Genomic DNA, 20288 nt, shown 5'->3' with positions numbered 1-20288 from the left:
AAGGCAATGTGGGTTGAGAGAGTGGGGGATAAGGTAGTGTGGATTGAGAGAGTGGGGGATAAGGTAATGTGGGTTGAGAGAGTGGGGGATAAGGCAGTGTGGGTTGAGAGAGTGGGGGATAAGGCAATGTGGGTTGAGAGAGTGAGGGATAAGGTAGTGTGGGTTGAGAGAGGGAGGGATAAGGCAGTGTGGGTTGAGAGAGTGAGGGATAAGGTAGTGTGGGTTGAGAGAGTGGGGGATAAGGCAGTGTGGGTTGAGAGAGTGAGGGATAAGGTAGTGTGGGTTGAGAGAGTGGGGATAAGGCAGTGTGGGTTGAGAGAGTGGGGGATAAGGCAGTGTGGGTTGAGAGAGTGGGGGATAAGGCAGTGTGGGTTGAGAGAGTGGGGGATAAGGCAATGTGGGTTGAGAGAGTGAGGGATAAGGTAGTGTGGGTTGAGAGAGGTAGGGATAAGGCAGTGTGGGTTGAGAGAGGGAGAAAGGAAGGCAGAGAGAGAAAGTGTAAATAAATGAAATAATTGGTGCCAAGCAACCTACTCTCCCAGGACTGATGCTCCACATGGCCCCACGAAGTGAGATAGAGGAGAATCTGAGAGAGAAAAAAAGAAGGGAGGGAGAGACAGAGAGAGAAGGATGGAGAGGTTAAGCGAGGGAGGAAAGGTGAGGAGTATAGGGAGGCATATAAAGTAAGAAGGAGGGAGGGAGGGAGGCAGGGATGGAGGGGAAAAGAAACGGTGAGATACTGTGTGACTAAAAGGAATAGATAGACATTTAAAAAAGCATGGAGAGTTAAGCACTGAGATAGAGGATAGAGTTGATGATGTAAGCAGTGTACAGAGGAAGAGGATAGAGTTGATGATGTAGGCAGTGTACAGAGGAAGAGGATAGAGTTGATGATGTAGGCAGTGTACAGAGGAAGAGGATAGAGTTGATGATGTAAGCAGTGTACAGAGGAAGAGGATAGAGTTGATGATGTAAGCAGTGTACAGAGGAAGAGGATAGAGTTGATGATGTAGGCAGTGTACAGAGGAAGAGGATAGAGTTGATGATGTAGGCAGTGTACAGAGGAAGAGGATAGAGTTGATGATGTAAGCAGTGTACAGAGGAAGAGGATAGAGTTGATGATGTAGGCAGTGTACAGAGGAAGAGGATAGAGTTGATGATGTAGGCAGTGTACAGAGGAAGAGGATAGAGTTGATGATGTAAGCAGTGTACAGAGGAAGAGGATAGAGTTGATGATGTAAGCAGTGTACAGAGGAAGAGGATAGAGTTGATGATGTAAGCAGTGTACAGAGGAAGAGGATAGAGTTGATGATGTAAGCAGTGTAGAGAAGAAGAGGATAGAGTTGATGATGTAGGCAGTGTACAGAGGAAGAGGATAGAGTTGATGATGTAAGCAGTGTACAGAGGAAGAGGATAGAGTTGATGATGTAAGCAGTGTAGAGAGGAAGAGGATAGAGTTGATGATGTAAGCAGTGTACAGAGGAAGAGGATAGAGTTGATGATGTAGGCAGTGTACAGAGGAAGAGGATAGAGTTGATGATGTAAGCAGTGTACAGAGGAAGAGGATAGAGTTGATGATGTAAGTAGTGTACAGAGGAAGAGGATAGAGTTGATGATGTAAGTAGTGTACAGAGGAAGAGTGACGGGGAGAGGATAGAGTTGAGGATGTAAAAAGAGAGAAGAGAGGGACCAGTCCTCTAAGGCTTGACGCTGTCATCGCCCTGATTCTTTTACTCACAATTCAACCAGAGACGATTCTCTAACGTCATTACAATGTTGTCTTCATAAAACCAAACTTTGTTTTAATCAATTCTTTATTATAGACCAGCTCTGTCATTATGCTTTCTTTATTATAGACCAGCTCTAATGTCATTATGCTTTATTATAGACCACCTCTAATGTCATTATGCTTTCTTTATTATAGACCAGCTCTAATGTCATTATGCTTTATTATAGACCTGCTCTAATGTCATTATGCTTTATTATAGACCAGCTCTAATGTCATTATGCTTTCTTTATTATAGACCAGCTCTAATGTCATTATGCTTTCTTTATTATAGACCAGCTCTAACGTCATTATGCTTTATTATAGACCAGCTCTAACGTCATTATGCTTTATTATAGACCAGCTCTAACGTCATTATGCTTTCTTTATTATAGACCAGCTCTAATGTCATTATGCTTTATTATAGACCAGCTCTAATGTCATTATGCTTTCTTTATTATAGACCAGCTCTAATGTCATTATGCTTTCTTTATTATAGACCAGCTCTAATGACATTATGCTTTCTTTATTATAGACCAGCTCTAATGTCATTATGCTTTCTTTATTATAGACCAGCTCTAACGTCATTATGCTTTCTTTATTATAGACCAGCTCTAATGTCATTATGCTTTATTATAGACCAGCTCTAATGTCATTATGCTTTCTTTATTATAGACCAGCTCTAATGTCCTTATGCTTTCTTTATTATAGACCAGCTCTAATGTCATTATGCTTTCTTTATTATAGACCAGCTCTAATGTCATTATGCTTTCTTTATTATAGACCAGCTCTAATGTCATTATGCTTTCTTTATTATAGACCAGCTCTAATGTCATTATGCTTTCTTTATTATAGACCAGCTCTAATGTCATTATGCTTTATTATAGACCAGCTCTAATGTCATTATGCTTTCTTTATTATAGACCAGCTCTAATGTCATTATGCTTTCTTTATTATAGACCAGCTCTAATGTCATTATGCTTTATTATAGACCAGCTCTAATGTCATTATGCTTTCTTTATTATAGACCAGCTCTAATGTCATTATGCTTTATTATAGACCAGCTCTAATGTCATTATGCTTTATTATAGACCAGCTCTAATGTCATTATGCTTTCTTTATTATAGACCAGCTCTAATGTCATTATGCTTTCTTTATTATAGACAAGCTCTAATGTCATTATGCTTTCTTTATTATAGACCAGCTCTAACGTCATTATGCTTTCTTTATTATAGACCAGCTCTAATGTCATTATGCTTTATTATAGACCAGCTCTAATGTCATTATGCTTTCTTTATTATAGACCAGCTCTAATGTCATTATGCTTTCTTTATTATAGACCAGCTCTAATGTCATTATGCTTTATTATAGACCAGCTCTAATGTCATTATGCTTTCTTTATTATAGACCAGCTCTAATGTCATTATGCTTTATTATAGACCAGCTCTAATGTCATTATGCTTTCTTTATTATAGACCAGCTCTAATGTCATTATGCTTTCTTTATTATAGACCAGCTCTAATGTCATTATGCTTTCTTTATTATAGACCAGCTCTAACGTCATTATGCTTTCTTTATTATAGACCAGCTCTAATGACATTATGCTTTATTATAGACCTGCTCTAATGTCATTATGCTTTCTTTATTATAGACCAGCTCTAATGTCATTATGCTTTCTTTATTATAGACCAGCTCTAATGTCATTATGCTTTATTATAGACCTGCTCTAATGTCATTATGCTTTCTTTATTATAGACCAGCTCTAATGTCATTATGCTTTATTATAGACCAGCTCTAATGTCATTATGCTTTATTATAGACCACCTCTAATGTCATTATGCTTTCTTTATTATAGACCAGCTCTAATGTCATTATGCTTTATTATAGACCAGCTCTAATGTCATTATGCTTTATTATAGACCACCTCTAATGTCATTATGCTTTCTTTATTATAGACCAGCTCTAATGTCATTATGCTTTCTTTATTATAGACCAGCTCTAATGACATTATGCTTTATTATAGACCAGCTCTAATGTCCTTATGCTTTATTATAGACCAGCTCTAATGTCATTATGCTTTCTTTATTATAGACCAGCTCTAATGTCATTATGCTTTCTTATTATAGACCAGCTCTAATGTCATTATGCTTTCTTTATTATAGACCAGCTCTAATGTCATTATGCTTTATTATAGACCAGCTCTAATGTCATTATGCTTTATTATAGACCAGCTCTAATGTCATTATGCTTTCTTTATTATAGACCAGCTCTAATGTCATTATGCTTTCTTTATTATAGACCAGCTCTAATGTCATTATGCTTTATTATAGACCAGCTCTAATGTCATTATGCTTTATTATAGACCAGCTCTAACGTCATTATGCTTTCTTTATTATAGACCAGCTCTAATGTCATTATGCTTTCTTTATTATAGACCAGCTCTAATGTCATTATGCTTTATTATAGACCAGCTCTAATGTCATTATGCTTTATTATAGACCAGCTCTAATGTCATTATGCTTTATTATAGACCAGCTCTAATGTTATTATGCTTTCTTTATTATAGACCAGCTCTAATGTCATTATGCTTTATTATAGACCAGCTCTAATGTCATTATGCTTTATTATAGACCACCTCTAATGTCATTATGCTTTATTATAGACCAGCTCTAATGTTATTATGCTTTCTTTATTATAGACCAGCTCTAATGTCATTATGCTTTATTATAGACCAGCTCTAATGTCATTATGCTTTCTTATAGACCAGCTCTAATGTCATTATGCTTTCTTTATTATAGACCAGCTCTAATGTCATTATGCTTTCTTTATTATAGACCAGCTCTAATGTCATTATGCTTTATTATAGACCAGCTCTAATGTCATTATGCTTTATTATAGACCAGCTCTAATGTCATTATGCTTTCTTTATTATAGACCAGCTCTAATGTCATTATGCTTTCTTTATTATAGACCAGCTCTAATGTCATTATGCTTTATTATAGACCAGCTCTAATGTCATTATGCTTTCTTTATTATAGACCACCTCTAATGTCATTATGCTTTATTATAGACCAGCTCTAATGTCATTATGCTTTATTATAGACCAGCTCTAATGTCATTATGCTTTCTTTATTATAGACCAGCTCTAATGTCATTATGCTTTCTTTATTATAGACCAGCTCTAATGTCATTATGCTTTCTTTATTATAGACCACCTCTAATGTCATTATGCTTTATTATAGACCAGCTCTAATGTCATTATGCTTTATTATAGACCAGCTCTAACGTCATTATGCTTTATTATAGACCAGCTCTAATGTCCTTATGCTTTATTATAGACCAGCTCTAATGTCATTATGCTTTCTTTATTATAGACCAGCTCTAATGTCATTATGCTTTATTATAGACCAGCTCTAATGTCATTATGCTTTATTATAGACCAGCTCTAATGTCATTATGCTTTATTATAGACCAGCTCTAATGTCATTATGCTTTCTTTATTATAGACCAGCTCTAATGTCATTATGCTTTCTTTATTATAGACCAGCTCTAATGTCATTATGCTTTATTATAGACCAGCTCTAATGACATTATGCTTTCTTTATTATAGACCAGCTCTAATGTCATTATGCTTTCTTTATTATAGACCTGCTCTAATGTCATTATGCTTTATTATAGACCAGCTCTAATGTCATTATGCTTTCTTTATTATAGACCAGCTCTAACGTCATTATGCTTTATTATAGACCAGCTCTAATGTCATTATGCTTTCTTTATTATAGACCAGCTCTAATGTCATTATGCTTTCTTTATTATAGACCAGCTCTAATGTCATTATGCTTTATTATAGACCTGCTCTAATGTCATTATGCTTTCTTTATTATAGACCAGCTCTAATGTCATTATGCTTTATTATAGACCAGCTCTAATGTCATTATGCTTTATTATAGACCACCTCTAATGTCATTATGCTTTCTTTATTATAGACCAGCTCTAATGTCATTATGCTTTATTATAGACCAGCTCTAATGTCATTATGCTTTATTATAGACCACCTCTAATGTCATTATGCTTTCTTTATTATAGACCAGCTCTAATGTCATTATGCTTTCTTTATTATAGACCAGCTCTAATGACATTATGCTTTATTATAGACCAGCTCTAATGTCCTTATGCTTTATTATAGACCAGCTCTAATGTCATTATGCTTTCTTTATTATAGACCAGCTCTAACGTCATTATGCTTTCTTTATTATAGACCAGCTCTAATGTCATTATGCTTTCTTTATTATAGACCAGCTCTAATGTCATTATGCTTTATTATAGACCAGCTCTAATGTCATTATGCTTTATTATAGACCAGCTCTAATGTCATTATGCTTTCTTTATTATAGACCAGCTCTAATGTCATTATGCTTTCTTTATTATAGACCAGCTCTAATGTCATTATGCTTTATTATAGACCAGCTCTAATGTCATTATGCTTTATTATAGACCAGCTCTAACGTCATTATGCTTTCTTTATTATAGACCAGCTCTAATGTCATTATGCTTTCTTTATTATAGACCAGCTCTAATGTCATTATGCTTTATTATAGACCAGCTCTAATGTCATTATGCTTTATTATAGACCAGCTCTAATGTCATTATGCTTTATTATAGACCAGCTCTAATGTTATTATGCTTTCTTTATTATAGACCAGCTCTAATGTCATTATGCTTTATTATAGACCAGCTCTAATGTCATTATGCTTTATTATAGACCACCTCTAATGTCATTATGCTTTATTATAGACCAGCTCTAATGTTATTATGCTTTCTTTATTATAGACCAGCTCTAATGTCATTATGCTTTATTATAGACCAGCTCTAATGTCATTATGCTTTCTTATAGACCAGCTCTAATGTCATTATGCTTTCTTTATTATAGACCAGCTCTAATGTCATTATGCTTTCTTTATTATAGACCAGCTCTAATGTCATTATGCTTTATTATAGACCAGCTCTAATGTCATTATGCTTTATTATAGACCAGCTCTAATGTCATTATGCTTTCTTTATTATAGACCAGCTCTAATGTCATTATGCTTTCTTTATTATAGACCAGCTCTAATGTCATTATGCTTTATTATAGACCAGCTCTAATGTCATTATGCTTTCTTTATTATAGACCACCTCTAATGTCATTATGCTTTATTATAGACCAGCTCTAATGTCATTATGCTTTATTATAGACCAGCTCTAATGTCATTATGCTTTCTTTATTATAGACCAGCTCTAATGTCATTATGCTTTCTTTATTATAGACCAGCTCTAATGTCATTATGCTTTCTTTATTATAGACCACCTCTAATGTCATTATGCTTTATTATAGACCAGCTCTAATGTCATTATGCTTTATTATAGACCAGCTCTAACGTCATTATGCTTTATTATAGACCAGCTCTAATGTCCTTATGCTTTATTATAGACCAGCTCTAATGTCATTATGCTTTCTTTATTATAGACCAGCTCTAATGTCATTATGCTTTATTATAGACCAGCTCTAATGTCATTATGCTTTATTATAGACCAGCTCTAATGTCATTATGCTTTATTATAGACCAGCTCTAATGTCATTATGCTTTCTTTATTATAGACCAGCTCTAATGTCATTATGCTTTCTTTATTATAGACCAGCTCTAATGTCATTATGCTTTATTATAGACCAGCTCTAATGACATTATGCTTTCTTTATTATAGACCAGCTCTAATGTCATTATGCTTTCTTTATTATAGACCTGCTCTAATGTCATTATGCTTTATTATAGACCAGCTCTAATGTCATTATGCTTTCTTTATTATAGACCAGCTCTAACGTCATTATGCTTTATTATAGACCAGCTCTAATGTCATTATGCTTTCTTTATTATAGACCAGCTCTAACGTCATTATGCTTTCTTTATTATAGACCAGCTCTAATGTCATTATGCTTTCTTTATTATAGACCAGCTCTAATGTCATTATGCTTTCTTTATTATAGACCAGCTCTAATGTCATTATGCTTTCTTTATTATAGACCAGCTCTAATGTCATTATGCTTTCTTTATTATAGACCAGCTCTAATGTCATTATGCTTTATTATAGACCAGCTCTAATGTCATTATGCTTTCTTTATTATAGACCAGCTCTAACGTCATTATGCTTTATTATAGACCAGCTCTAATGTCATTATGCTTTCTTTATTATAGACCAGCTCTAATGTCATTATGCTTTCTTTATTATAGACCAGCTCTAATGACATTATGCTTTCTTTATTATAGACCACCTCTAATGTCATTATGCTTTCTTTATTATAGACCAGCTCTAATGTCATTATGCTTTCTTTATTATAGACCAGCTCTGTCATTATGCTTTCTTTATTATAGACCAGCTCTAATGTCATTATGCTTTCTTTATTATAGACCAGCTCTAATGTCATTATGCTTTATTATAGACCAGCTCTAATGTCATTATGCTTTATTATAGACCAGCTCTAATGTCATTATGCTTTATTATAGACCAGCTCTAATGTCATTATGCTTTCTTTATTATAGACCAGCTCTAATGTCATTATGCTTTCTTTATTATAGACCAGCTCTAATGACATTATGCTTTCTTTATTATAGACCACCTCTAATGTCATTATGCTTTCTTTATTATAGACCAGCTCTAATGTCATTATGCTTTCTTTATTATAGACCAGCTCTGTCATTATGCTTTCTTTATTATAGACCAGCTCTAATGTCATTATGCTTTCTTTATTATAGACCAGCTCTAATGTCATTATGCTTTATTATAGACCAGCTCTAATGTCATTATGCTTTATTATAGACCAGCTCTAATGTCATTATGCTTTCTTTATTATAGACCAGCTCTAATGTCATTATGCTTTCTTTATTATAGACCAGCTCTAATGTCATTATGCTTTCTTTATTATAGACCAGCTCTAATGTCATTATGCTTTCTTTATTATAGACCAGCTCTAATGTCATTATGCTTTCTTTATTATAGACCAGCTCTAATGTCATTATGCTTTATTATAGACCAGCTCTAACGTCATTATGCTTTCTTTATTATAGACCAGCTCTAATGTCATTATGCTTTCTTTATTATAGACCAGCTCTAACGTCATTATGCTTTCTTTATTATAGACCAGCTCTAATGTTATTATGCTTTCTTTATTATAGACCAGCTCTAATGTCATTATGCTTTATTATAGACCAACTCTAACGTCATTATGCTTTCTTTATTATAGACCAGCTCTAATGTCATTATGCTTTCTTTATTATAGACCAGCTCTAATGTCATTATGCTTTCTTTATTATAGACCAGCTCTAACGTCATTATGCTTTCTTTATTATAGACCAGCTCTAACGTCATTATGCTTTCTTTATTATAGACCAGCTCTAATGTTATTATGCTTTCTTTATTATAGACCAGCTCTAATGTCATTATGCTTTCTTTATTATAGACCAGCTCTAATGTCATTATGCTTTATTATAGACCAGCTCTAATGTCATTATGCTTTATTATAGACCAGCTCTAATGTCATTATGCTTTCTTTATTATAGACCAGCTCTAACGTCATTATGCTTTATTATAGACCAGCTCTAATGTCATTATGCTTTCTTTATTATAGACCAGCTCTAATGTCATTATGCTTTCTTTATTATAGACCAGCTCTAATGTCATTATGCTTTATTATAGACCAGCTCTAATGTCATTATGCTTTCTTTATTATAGACCAGCTCTAATGTCATTATGCTTTATTATAGACCACCTCTAATGTCATTATGCTTTATTATAGACCAGCTCTAATGTCATTATGCTTTCTTTATTATAGACCAGCTCTAATGTCATTATGCTTTCTTTATTATAGACCAGCTCTAATGTCATTATGCTTTCTTTATTATAGACCAGCTCTAATGACATTATGCTTTCTTTATTATAGACCAGCTCTAATGTCATTATGCTTTATTATAGACCAGCTCTAATGTCATTATGCTTTATTATAGACCAGCTCTAATGTCATTATGCTTTCTTTATTATAGACCAGCTCTAATGTCATTATGCTTTCTTTATTATAGACCAGCTCTAATGTCATTATGCTTTATTATAGACCAGCTCTAATGTCATTATGCTTTCTTTATTATAGACCAGCTCTAATGTCATTATGCTTTCTTTATTATAGACCAGCTCTAATGTCATTATGCTTTCTTTATTATAGACCAGCTCTAATGTCATTATGCTTTCTTTATTATAGACCAGCTCTAATGTCATTATGCTTTCTTTATTATAGACCAGCTCTAATGTCATTATGCTTTCTTTATTATAGACCAGCTCTAATGTCATTATGCTTTATTATAGACCAGCTCTAATGTCATTATGCTTTCTTTATTATAGACCAGCTCTAATGTCATTATGCTTTCTTTATTATAGACCAGCTCTAATGTCATTATGCTTTCTTTATTATAGACCAGCTCTAATGTCATTATGCTTTCTTTATTATAGACCAGCTCTAATGTCATTATGCTTTATTATAGACCAGCTCTAATGTCATTATGCTTTATTATAGACCAGCTCTAATGTCATTATGCTTTCTTTATTATAGACCAGCTCTAATGTCATTATGCTTTCTTTATTATAGACCAGCTCTAATGTCATTATGCTTTCTTTATTATAGACCAGCTCTAATGTCATTATGCTTTATTATAGACCAGCTCTAATGTCATTATGCTTTATTATAGACCAGCTCTAATGTCATTATGCTTTATTATAGACCAGCTCTAATGTCATTATGCTTTCTTTATTATAGACCAGCTCTAATGTCATTATGCTTTATTATAGACCAGCTCTAATGTCATTATGCTTTCTTTATTATAGACCAGCTCTAATGTCATTATGCTTTATTATAGACCAGCTCTAATGTCATTATGCTTTCTTTATTATAGACCAGCTCTAATGTCATTATGCTTTCTTTATTATAGACCAGCTCTAATGTCATTATGCTTTATTATAGACCAGCTCTAATGTCATTATGCTTTCTTTATTATAGACCAGCTCTAATGTCATTATGCTTATTATAGACCAGCTCTAATGTCATTATGCTTTCTTTATTATAGACCAGCTCTAATGTCATTATGCTTTCTTTATTATAGACCAGCTCTAATGTCATTATGCTTTCTTTATTATAGACCAGCTCTAATGTCATTATGCTTTCTTTATTATAGACCAGCTCTAATGTCATTATGCTTTATTATAGACCAGCTCTAATGTCCTTATGCTTTCTTTATTATAGACCACCTCTAATGTCATTATGCTTTCTTTATTATAGACCAGCTCTAATGTCATTATGCTTTATTATAGACCAGCTCTAATGTCATTATGCTTTCTTTATTATAGACCAGCTCTAATGTCATTATGCTTTATTATAGACCTGCTCTAATGTCATTATGCTTTATTATAGACCAGCTCTAATGTCATTATGCTTTCTTTATTATAGACCAGCTCTAATGTCATTATGCTTTATTATAGACCAGCTCTAATGTCATTATGCTTTATTATAGACCAGCTCTAATGTCATTATGCTTTCTTTATTATAGACCAGCTCTAATGTCATTATGCTTTCTTTATTATAGACCAGCTCTAATGTCATTATGCTTTCTTTATTATAGACCAGCTCTAATGTCATTATGCTTTATTATAGACCAGCTCTAATGTCATTATGCTTTCTTTATTATAGACCAGCTCTAATGTCATTATGCTTTCTTTATTATAGACCAGCTCTAATGTCATTATGCTTTCTTTATTATAGACCAGCTCTAATGTCATTATGCTTTCTTTATTATAGACCAGCTCTAATGTTATTATGCTTTCTTTATTATAGACCAGCTCTAATGTCATTATGCTTTCTTTATTATAGACCAGCTCTAATGTCATTATGCTTTCTTTATTATAGACCAGCTCTAATGTCATTATGCTTTCTTTATTATAGACCAGCTCTAATGTCATTATGCTTGCTTTATTATAGACCAGCTCTAATGTCATTATGCTTTCTTTATTATAGACCAGCTCTAATGTCATTATGCTTTATTATAGACCAGCTCTAATGTCATTATGCTTTATTATAGACCAGCTCTAATGTCATTATGCTTTATTATAGACCAGCTCTAATGTCATTATGCTTTCTTTATTATAGACCAGCTCTAATGTCATTATGCTTTCTTTATTATAGACCAGCTCTAATGTCATTATGCTTTCTTTATTAACATTCTTAGACCGCCAAATGTCATCACTGCATATATGACATACCTTCTTTATTACATTAGACAATGTCCTAACGTTATATCAACGCTTTTGGGATTAATGTCGAGCATGATTACATTGTCCATTTCTAGAGCGTGATGGTTGTTGAATGTAATTTTAACACAGGAGAAACAAGAAAATGCACTCCCTATAATGAATGCACTGTTGTTGTACTCTTAAAGGGAAACGTTGATAAGATGTTGCTCCAACGTTATCACAACGTGTCCTCTTAAGATTATGTTCTTTTGACCGCGCTCTTACGTCATCCTTACATGGCTAGAATAACACACATAATCCTAACTGTATAATCGGTCAACACTGATTCCCCAAAGCCCTGTAGCGTTTTCACTCTGTAATGTTATTACTATGTTCTCTGTAACGTTTTCACTCTGTAATGTTATTACTATGTTCTCTGTAACGTTTTCACTCTGTAATGTTATTACTATGTTCTCTGTAGCGTTTTCACTCTGTAATGTTATTACTATGTTCTCTGTAGCGTTTTCACTCTGTAATGTTATTACTATGTTCTCTGTAATGTTTTCACTCTGTAATGTTATTACTATGTTCTCTGTAGCGTTTTCACTCTGTAATTTTATTACTATGTTCTCTGTAGTGTTTTCACTCTGTAATGTTATTACTATGTTCTCTGTAGCGTTTTCACTCTGTAATGTTATTACTATGTTCTCTGTAACGTTTTCACTCTGTAATGTTATTACTATGTTCTCTGTAGCGTTGTTATTACTATGTTCTCTGTAACACACTACTGTATGTTTGCACATTGATGCGCGCGCACACACACACACACACACACACACACACACACACACACCCCAGAGACAGGTGCTTCTTGGAGGTTTGTAACGTTTTTACAGTGTTCTCTATACGAGAACAGACGACACTCCCTTGATACCGTAGCATTATTAACAACAGAGCCAGACAGAGCAGTAACCAGCCCAGACAACCCCACTACAACCACCAGCCTACCTCCCATAAAGAAATGACTCATTCTTTCTACTGCACATAAAATAGGAGAGAAATCAGGGTGTGGTTGTGTTACCGTTAAGCTAATGCAATGTATTTGTTATCTTTTGACGAAGGGTAAGATTATGTGGATGGTTTTTCCGGGACATTTTTCAGAAGCATATCCTGTAGGGTAAATGATTTAGGGTCAGGGGGTCTAGGTATAAAACGATCAATGTTTGCACTTTGGGTGTCAGAACATCCTATAAGAAATCCTCTTTGGGGCTTTTAGCTCTCAAATCAACAGTAGGCACACTGAGCAGTTAATCGTACACCCATTACATCCCTTTAGCCCTAATGTCCCCATAAACCACCTTCTTTATTAAATTGGGTCTGTGTCCTCACGAACCAGGTCCTCACTTATTGACCTCCCCACTTTGCACATTTCCAGCCCACCCCAGCGTTGTTTACACTCCTCTGGGGATTTCCAGGTTGTTTTAATCACTTCAGAAAGCACTGCGTTATTATGTGACTGGCTGGCCAGCTGCAACGCAACACACACACACACACACACACACACACTCACACAGCAAGTGATGTCATCATCTCAGCAGAATATTGTTGTTTTTTTCCAAATTGAAGTATTACACTTTTGGGAGTTTAAGTTATTTGATCATTTAAGTTTCCATCTTACATTGAATGATTCTATGACCCTTCATGTGTCTGTATAATAGCTCTAGGATGGAATGTGAATGTTAACGTTGTTTACCTTTATGTCTCTGACAGTACCTGGGCTCTATGCTGGTGAAAGAGCTGAGAGGAACAGAGTCAACACAAGATGCCTGCTCCAAGATGAGGGTAAGAGGGCCCGGCACATCACTACCACCCAGAGAGAGAAACTAGGGCCACTTTAACCACCACTGTAGTCTCATTTTCTACCTGGATTCACCTCCCTCTCTTTTGCTCTCTTTTATTCTCTTTCACTTTCATTCACCTTCTTCCTCTGTCTCTCTTCCCCCTTCTCTCTCTCTTCCCCCCCTCTCTCTCTTCCCCCTTCTCTCTCTGTCTTCCCCCCTCTCTCTCTCGCTCTCTCTCTCCTGAGTTACTGCAGTGTGGAAGTGAGGAAGCAGACTATTAATATGTGTACTCTGCCTGCCCCTCCACCGTCCTTTCTCCTCCTCATCTTTATCTGTTTGGTCACATCTGAGGAGAGCAGACAGCTCAGCATGCTGCAGACACCTCAGAGAGCCTCTTCCTCTCTCCCCCTCCCTCCCTCGGTTTATCTTGATCTGCCAAAACGATTGATGCTGTAGTTGTTTTTATTGTCAGACTTCAAGGGTCGTTAAATTTGGAGCTCCGCTCTCGATGTACCTACTGTACCTGGGTCCTGTTATACTCCCCCCCCTTCTCCATCACTCTGCCTCTTTTCTCTCTATATTTCCATGCTTGTGGACACAGTATCAACATGGTCCATATGCATATGTAATTCCCTCTGCTCCCCCGTCTTCTGTCTTTGTGTCTCGCAGCGCTGCATTTGTCGGCCCTCATAAGCCCGTGATCTTGAAAGGGAACCGCTGCACTAGAAATATGCTGATGTTGAGGAAACACAGAGAGGGGGAGATGGGGGGGTGGGGGGTGGGGGGGGGGGGTGAGAGAGAGAGAGAGGAGGAAGAGGAGAGGAATTCATACAGGATCTGTTGAATATATTAAATCCCTGACAGGTGGAATAATGGTACTAGGGTGATACTGATTTTAAATCCCATCATTCCCCACTGCGGCAGCGCATAATGAGCTTAGCAATGGGAGAAGGGAAAAGAAACATGTGGCTGTCAGACGAGAGCCGGTGATCGTAAGTCTGGGCGGGAATAGAAAGAAGAAAGGACCGTAGGAGGAATATTTATGGGTTGAAAGCTGATAGTTATATAGGACCTCCAAGGGTGAAATCTATACGTTTTGAAAATGTCAATTGCGCCCATTGTTTTCCATAAGGCGCGGGGTAACCTTTGAACTTTGAGAAGATTGGAATTGATTCTGCTAGTAAAGAGGAGAGTGTGTTGATAGGCTGGCTCTCTGTGCAGTGGGCTCATCCCTATCCCTCTTTTTCTGCTTAGTTATAAGCTTGTGTTGATTTCATCTTTCTCTCTCTCTCTTCCCATCTCGTTATAAGCTTGTGTTGAGCTCTCATCTCATAAGCTCTCATCTCTATCTGTCCCCACTGGGGTTGCACAATTCCGAGAACTTTCAATAAATTCCCTGCCTTTCCCCAAATCCCGGTTTGAGGATTCACGGAATAAGGAGGGAATAAGTCCTCCTTATAAATATAAGAATAAGTAAATCCAGAATCCTCCAACACAGGATCTCTGAGAAAAAAGCGGGGAATTTATTGAAAGTTTTGCAACCACAGTCCCCACTCTCTCTAAAATGGTATTATATTGCGAAGAGATTCTTCTTGTAGGGTTTTATTGTTCTGCTGGGAAGGGAGACTGGATGGAGGGAGACTGTGTTAGCCGTGTGTTGTCTAATTGACTCATTGGCATCAAATGTTAACTCAGACGACCCCTCTTTTCCATCTCTTTCTCTCTCCGTCTCTCTCTCCGTCTCTCTCTCCGTCTCTCTCCACGCTACAGAAGTCTACAGAACAGATGAAGAAAGTCCCGACCATTGTTCTGTCCGTCTCCTACAAGGGAGTCAAGTTCATTGACGCTACAAACAAGGTGAGAGGCTTTCTTTCCTCCTGCACCATTACTGAGAGAAGAACTGAACAGTACTGGGTGGAAGCATCATTACTGAGAGAAGAACTGAACAGTACTGGGTGGAAGCACCATTACTGAGAGAAGAACTGAACAGTACTGGGTGGAAGCATCATTACTGAGAGAAGAACTGAACAGTACTGGGTGGAAGCATCATTACTGAGAGAAGAACTGATCAGCACTGGGTGGAAGCATCATTACTGAGAGAAGAACTGAACAGTACTGGGTGGAAGCATCATTACTGAGAGAAGAACTGAACAGTACTGGGTGGAAGCACCATTACTGAGAGAAGAACTGAACAGTACTGGGTCGAAGCACCATTACTGAGAGAAGAACTGAACAGTACTGGGTGGAAGCATCATTACTGAGAGAAGAACTGAACAGTACTGGGTGGAAGCATCATTACTGAGAGAAGAACTGAACAGTACTGGGTGGAAGCACCATTACTGAGAGAAGAACTGAACAGTACTGGGTCGAAGCACCATTACTGAGAGTAAGAACTGAACAGTACTGGGTGGAAGCACCATTACTGAGAGAAGAACTGAACAGTACTGGGTGGAAGCACCATTACTGAGAGAAGAACTGAACAGCACTGGGTGGAAGCACCATTACTGAGAGTAAGAACTGAACAGTACTGGGTGGAAGCACCATTACTGAGAGAAGAACTGAACAGTACTGGGTGGAAGCACCATTACTGAGAGTAAGAACTGAACAGTACTGGGTGGAAGCACCATTACTGAGAGAAGAACTGAACAGTACTGGGTGGAAGCACCATTACTGAGAGAAGAACTGAACAGTACTGGGTGGAAGCACCATTACTGAGAGAAGAACTGAACAGTACTGGGTGGAAGCATCATTACTGAGAGAAGAACTGAACAGTACTGGGTGGAAGCATCATTACTGAGAGAAGAACTGAACAGCACTGGGTGGAAGCATCATTACTGAGAGAAGAACTGAACAGTACTGGGTGGAAGCACCATTACTGAGAGAAGAACTGAACAGTACTGGGTGGAAGCACCATTACTGAGAGAAGAACTGAACAGTACTGGGTGGAAGCACCATTACTGAGAGAAGAACTGAACAGTACTGGGTGGAAGCACCATTACTGAGAGAAGAACTGAACAGCACTGGGTGGAAGCACCATTACTGAGAGAAGTACTGAACAGTACTGGGTGGAAGCACCATTACTGAGAGAAGAACTGAACAGTACTGGGTGGAAGCACCATTACTGAGAGAAGAACTGAACAGCACTGGGTGGAAGCATCATTACTGAGAGAAGAACTGAACAGTACTGGGTGGAAGCATCATTACTGAGAGAAGAACTGAACAGCACTGGGTGGAAGCACCATTACTGAGAGAAGAACTGAACAGCACTGGGTGGAAGCACCATTACTGAGAGAAGAACTGAACAGTACTGGGTGGAAGCACCATTACTGAGAGAAGAACTGAACAGCACTGGGTGGAAGCACCATTACTGAGAGAAGAACTGAACAGTACTGGTTGGAAGCACCATTACTGAGAGTAAGAACTGAACAGTACTGGGTGGAAGCACCATTACTGAGAGAAGAACTGAACAGTACTGGGTGGAAGCACCATTACTGAGAGAAGAACTGAACAGTACTGGGTGGAAGCACCATTACTGAGAGAAGAACTGAACAGTACTGGGTGGAAGCACCATTACTGAGAGAAGAACTGAACAGTACTGGGTGGAAGCATCATTACTGAGAGAAGAACTGAATAGTACTGGGTGGAAGCACCATTACTGAGAGAAGAACTGAACAGTACTGGGTGGAAGCACCATTACTGAGAGAAGAACTGAACAGTACTGGGTGGAAGCACCATTACTGAGAGAAGAACTGAACAGCACTGGGTGGAAGCACCATTACTGAGAGAAGAACTGAACAGTACTGGGTGGAAGCACCATTACTGAGAGAAGAACTGAACAGTACTGGGTGGAAGCACCATTACTGAGAGTAAGAACTGAACAGCACTGGGTGGAAGCACCATTACTGAGAGAAGAACTGAACAGCACTGGGTGGAAGCACCATTACTGAGAGTAAGAACTGAACAGCACTGGGTGGAAGCATCATTACTGAGAGAAGAACTGAACAGTACTGGGTGGAAGCACCATTACTGAGAGAAGAACTGAACAGTACTGGGTGGAAGCACCATTACTGAGAGAAGAACTGAACAGTACTGGGTGGAAGCACCATTACTGAGAGAAGAACTGAACAGTACTGGGTGGAAGCATCATTACTGAGAGAAGTACTGAACAGTACTGGGTGGAAGCACCATTACTGAGAGAAGAACTGAACAGTACTGGGTGGAAGCATCATTACTGAGAGAAGAACTGAACAGTCCTGGGTGGAAGCACCATTACTGAGAGAAGAACTGAACAGTACTGGGTGGAAGCACCATTACTGAGAGAAGAACTGAACAGTACTGGGTGGAAGCACCATTACTGAGAGAAGAACTGAACAGTACTGGGTGGAAGCACCATTACTGAGAGAAGAACTGAACAGTACTGGGTGGAAGCACCATTACTGAGAGTAAGAACTGAACAGTACTGGGTGGAAGCACCATTACTGAGAGAAGAACTGAACAGTACTGGGTGGAAGCACCATTACTGAGAATAAGAACTGAACACTACTGCGTGGAAGCACCATTACTGAGAGTAAGAACTGAACAGTACTGGGTGGAAGCACCATTACTGAGAGAAGAACTGAACAGTACTGGGTGGAAGCACCATTACTGAGAGTAAGAACTGAACAGTACTGGGTGGAAGCACCATTACTGAGAGAAGAACTGAACAGTACTGGGTGGAAGCACCATTACTGAGAGAAGAACTGAACAGTACTGGGTGGAAGCATCATTACTGAGAGAAGAACTGAACAGTACTGGGTGGAAGCATCATTACTGAGAGAAGAACTGAACAGTACTGGTTGGAAGCACCATTACTGAGAGAAGAACTGAACAGTACTGGGTGGAAGCACCATTACTGAGAGAAGAACTGAACAGTACTGGGTGGAAGCACCATTACTGAGAGAAGAACTGAACAGTACTGGGTGGAAGCATCATTACTGAGAGAAGAACTGAACAGTACTGGGTGGAAGCATCATTACTGAGAGAAGAACTGAACAGTACTGGGTGGAAGCACCATTACTGAGAGAAGAACTGAACAGTACTGGGTGGAAGCACCATTACTGAGAGTAAGAACTGAACAGCACTGGGTGGAAGCACCATTACTGAGAGAAGAACTGAACAGTACTGGGTGGAAGCACCATTACTGAGAGAAAAACTGAACAGTACTGGGTGGAAGCATCATTACTGAGAGAAGAACTGAACAGTACTGGGTGGAAGCATCATTACTGAGAGAAGAACTGAACAGTCCTGGGTGGAAGCACCATTACTGAGAGAAGAACTGAACAGTCCTGGGTGGAAGTAAAAAATAACATTGTTGGTTTCACAAGATCAACAGTCTGAACTTCCATCACATAAACTTTCTCTAAAGATCTCCAACCCTCTCTTTCTTTCTCTCTCTGTCTTTCTCTCTATTTCGGTCTTTCTCTCTCCCTCTATCTCTCTCTCCCACACTCTCTCCTTCCTTCCCTCTGTCTCTCTCTCTCTCTCTCTCCGTTTCTCTTTCTCTGTCTCTCCCTCTGTCTCTCTCTCCAGAACATTATAGCTGAGCATGAGATCCGTAACATCTCTTGTGCGGCCCAGGATCCTGAGGATCTGTCCACGTTTGCCTACATCACCAAAGACCTCAAGTCCAGCCACCACTACTGCCATGTCTTCACTGCCTTCGACGTGGTGAGTCACACACACACACACACACACACACACACACACACACACACACACACACACACACACACACACACACACACACACACACACACACACAGCCCCCTCTGTCTGTGAGGGGGACAAGTGGCTTTATAAATTAGTTACTTCCTGGTTTGAGAACTACTGTTATGATGAAATGGCAGATTTGACATAGTGTGTGTTTGCATGTGTGTGTGTGCGTAAGTGTGTGCGCATACATGCGTAACATTACATGTATATATGTGTGTGTGTGTGTTTATGACATTTTGTGTGTTTGTGTGTGTGTGTTTTCGACAGAACCTGGCATATGAGATCATCCTGACACTGGGCCAGGCCTTTGAGGTAGCCTACCAGCTGGCCCTGCAGGCCAGGAAGAGTGGCCATGGCTCCTCCACGCTGCCAGAGAGCTTCGACATCAAGCCCAACAAGCCCGTCCCCAAGCCCCGCGTCAACATCCGCAAGTCTGTGAGTAATGACACTAGTTTATACTCTCCGTTTAACCTTTGCCCTCTACTACAACCTCCACCACAACCTCTCACCTTTCGTCAACACGTCTGTCAAGCCATACCGTACTGTCTAGACCAACTGTAAGCTCCTATACCAAGTTGTTCCACAACATCTCACCTTTCACCTGTCAACATAAGCCTTTATAAGTCCCA

General features: G+C 38.0%; 1 protein-coding gene across 3 annotated transcripts in view; it reads left to right on the top strand.

The window, feature by feature from the left end:
- Positions 1-20288, top strand: part of LOC115180478 (ankyrin repeat and sterile alpha motif domain-containing protein 1B) — a 205502-nt gene that overhangs the window by 173592 nt on the left and 11622 nt on the right. For all 3 annotated transcript variants that reach the window (XM_029742607.1, XM_029742606.1, XM_029742609.1), the window contains 4 exons: positions 13838-13909; positions 15679-15765; positions 19477-19614; positions 19927-20094. In XM_029742607.1, the coding sequence (XP_029598467.1) occupies positions 13838-13909; positions 15679-15765; positions 19477-19614; positions 19927-20094 (465 nt within the window). The remainder of the gene's footprint in view (positions 1-13837; positions 13910-15678; positions 15766-19476; positions 19615-19926; positions 20095-20288) is intronic.

The sequence above is a fragment of the Salmo trutta genome, chromosome 40, assembly GCF_901001165.1.
Source record: "Salmo trutta chromosome 40, fSalTru1.1, whole genome shotgun sequence".
NCBI classification, from domain to species: Eukaryota; Metazoa; Chordata; class Actinopteri; order Salmoniformes; family Salmonidae; genus Salmo; species Salmo trutta.
The sequence above is the reverse complement of the archived record's forward strand: the minus strand, read 5'-3'. Positions and strand labels throughout refer to the sequence as shown.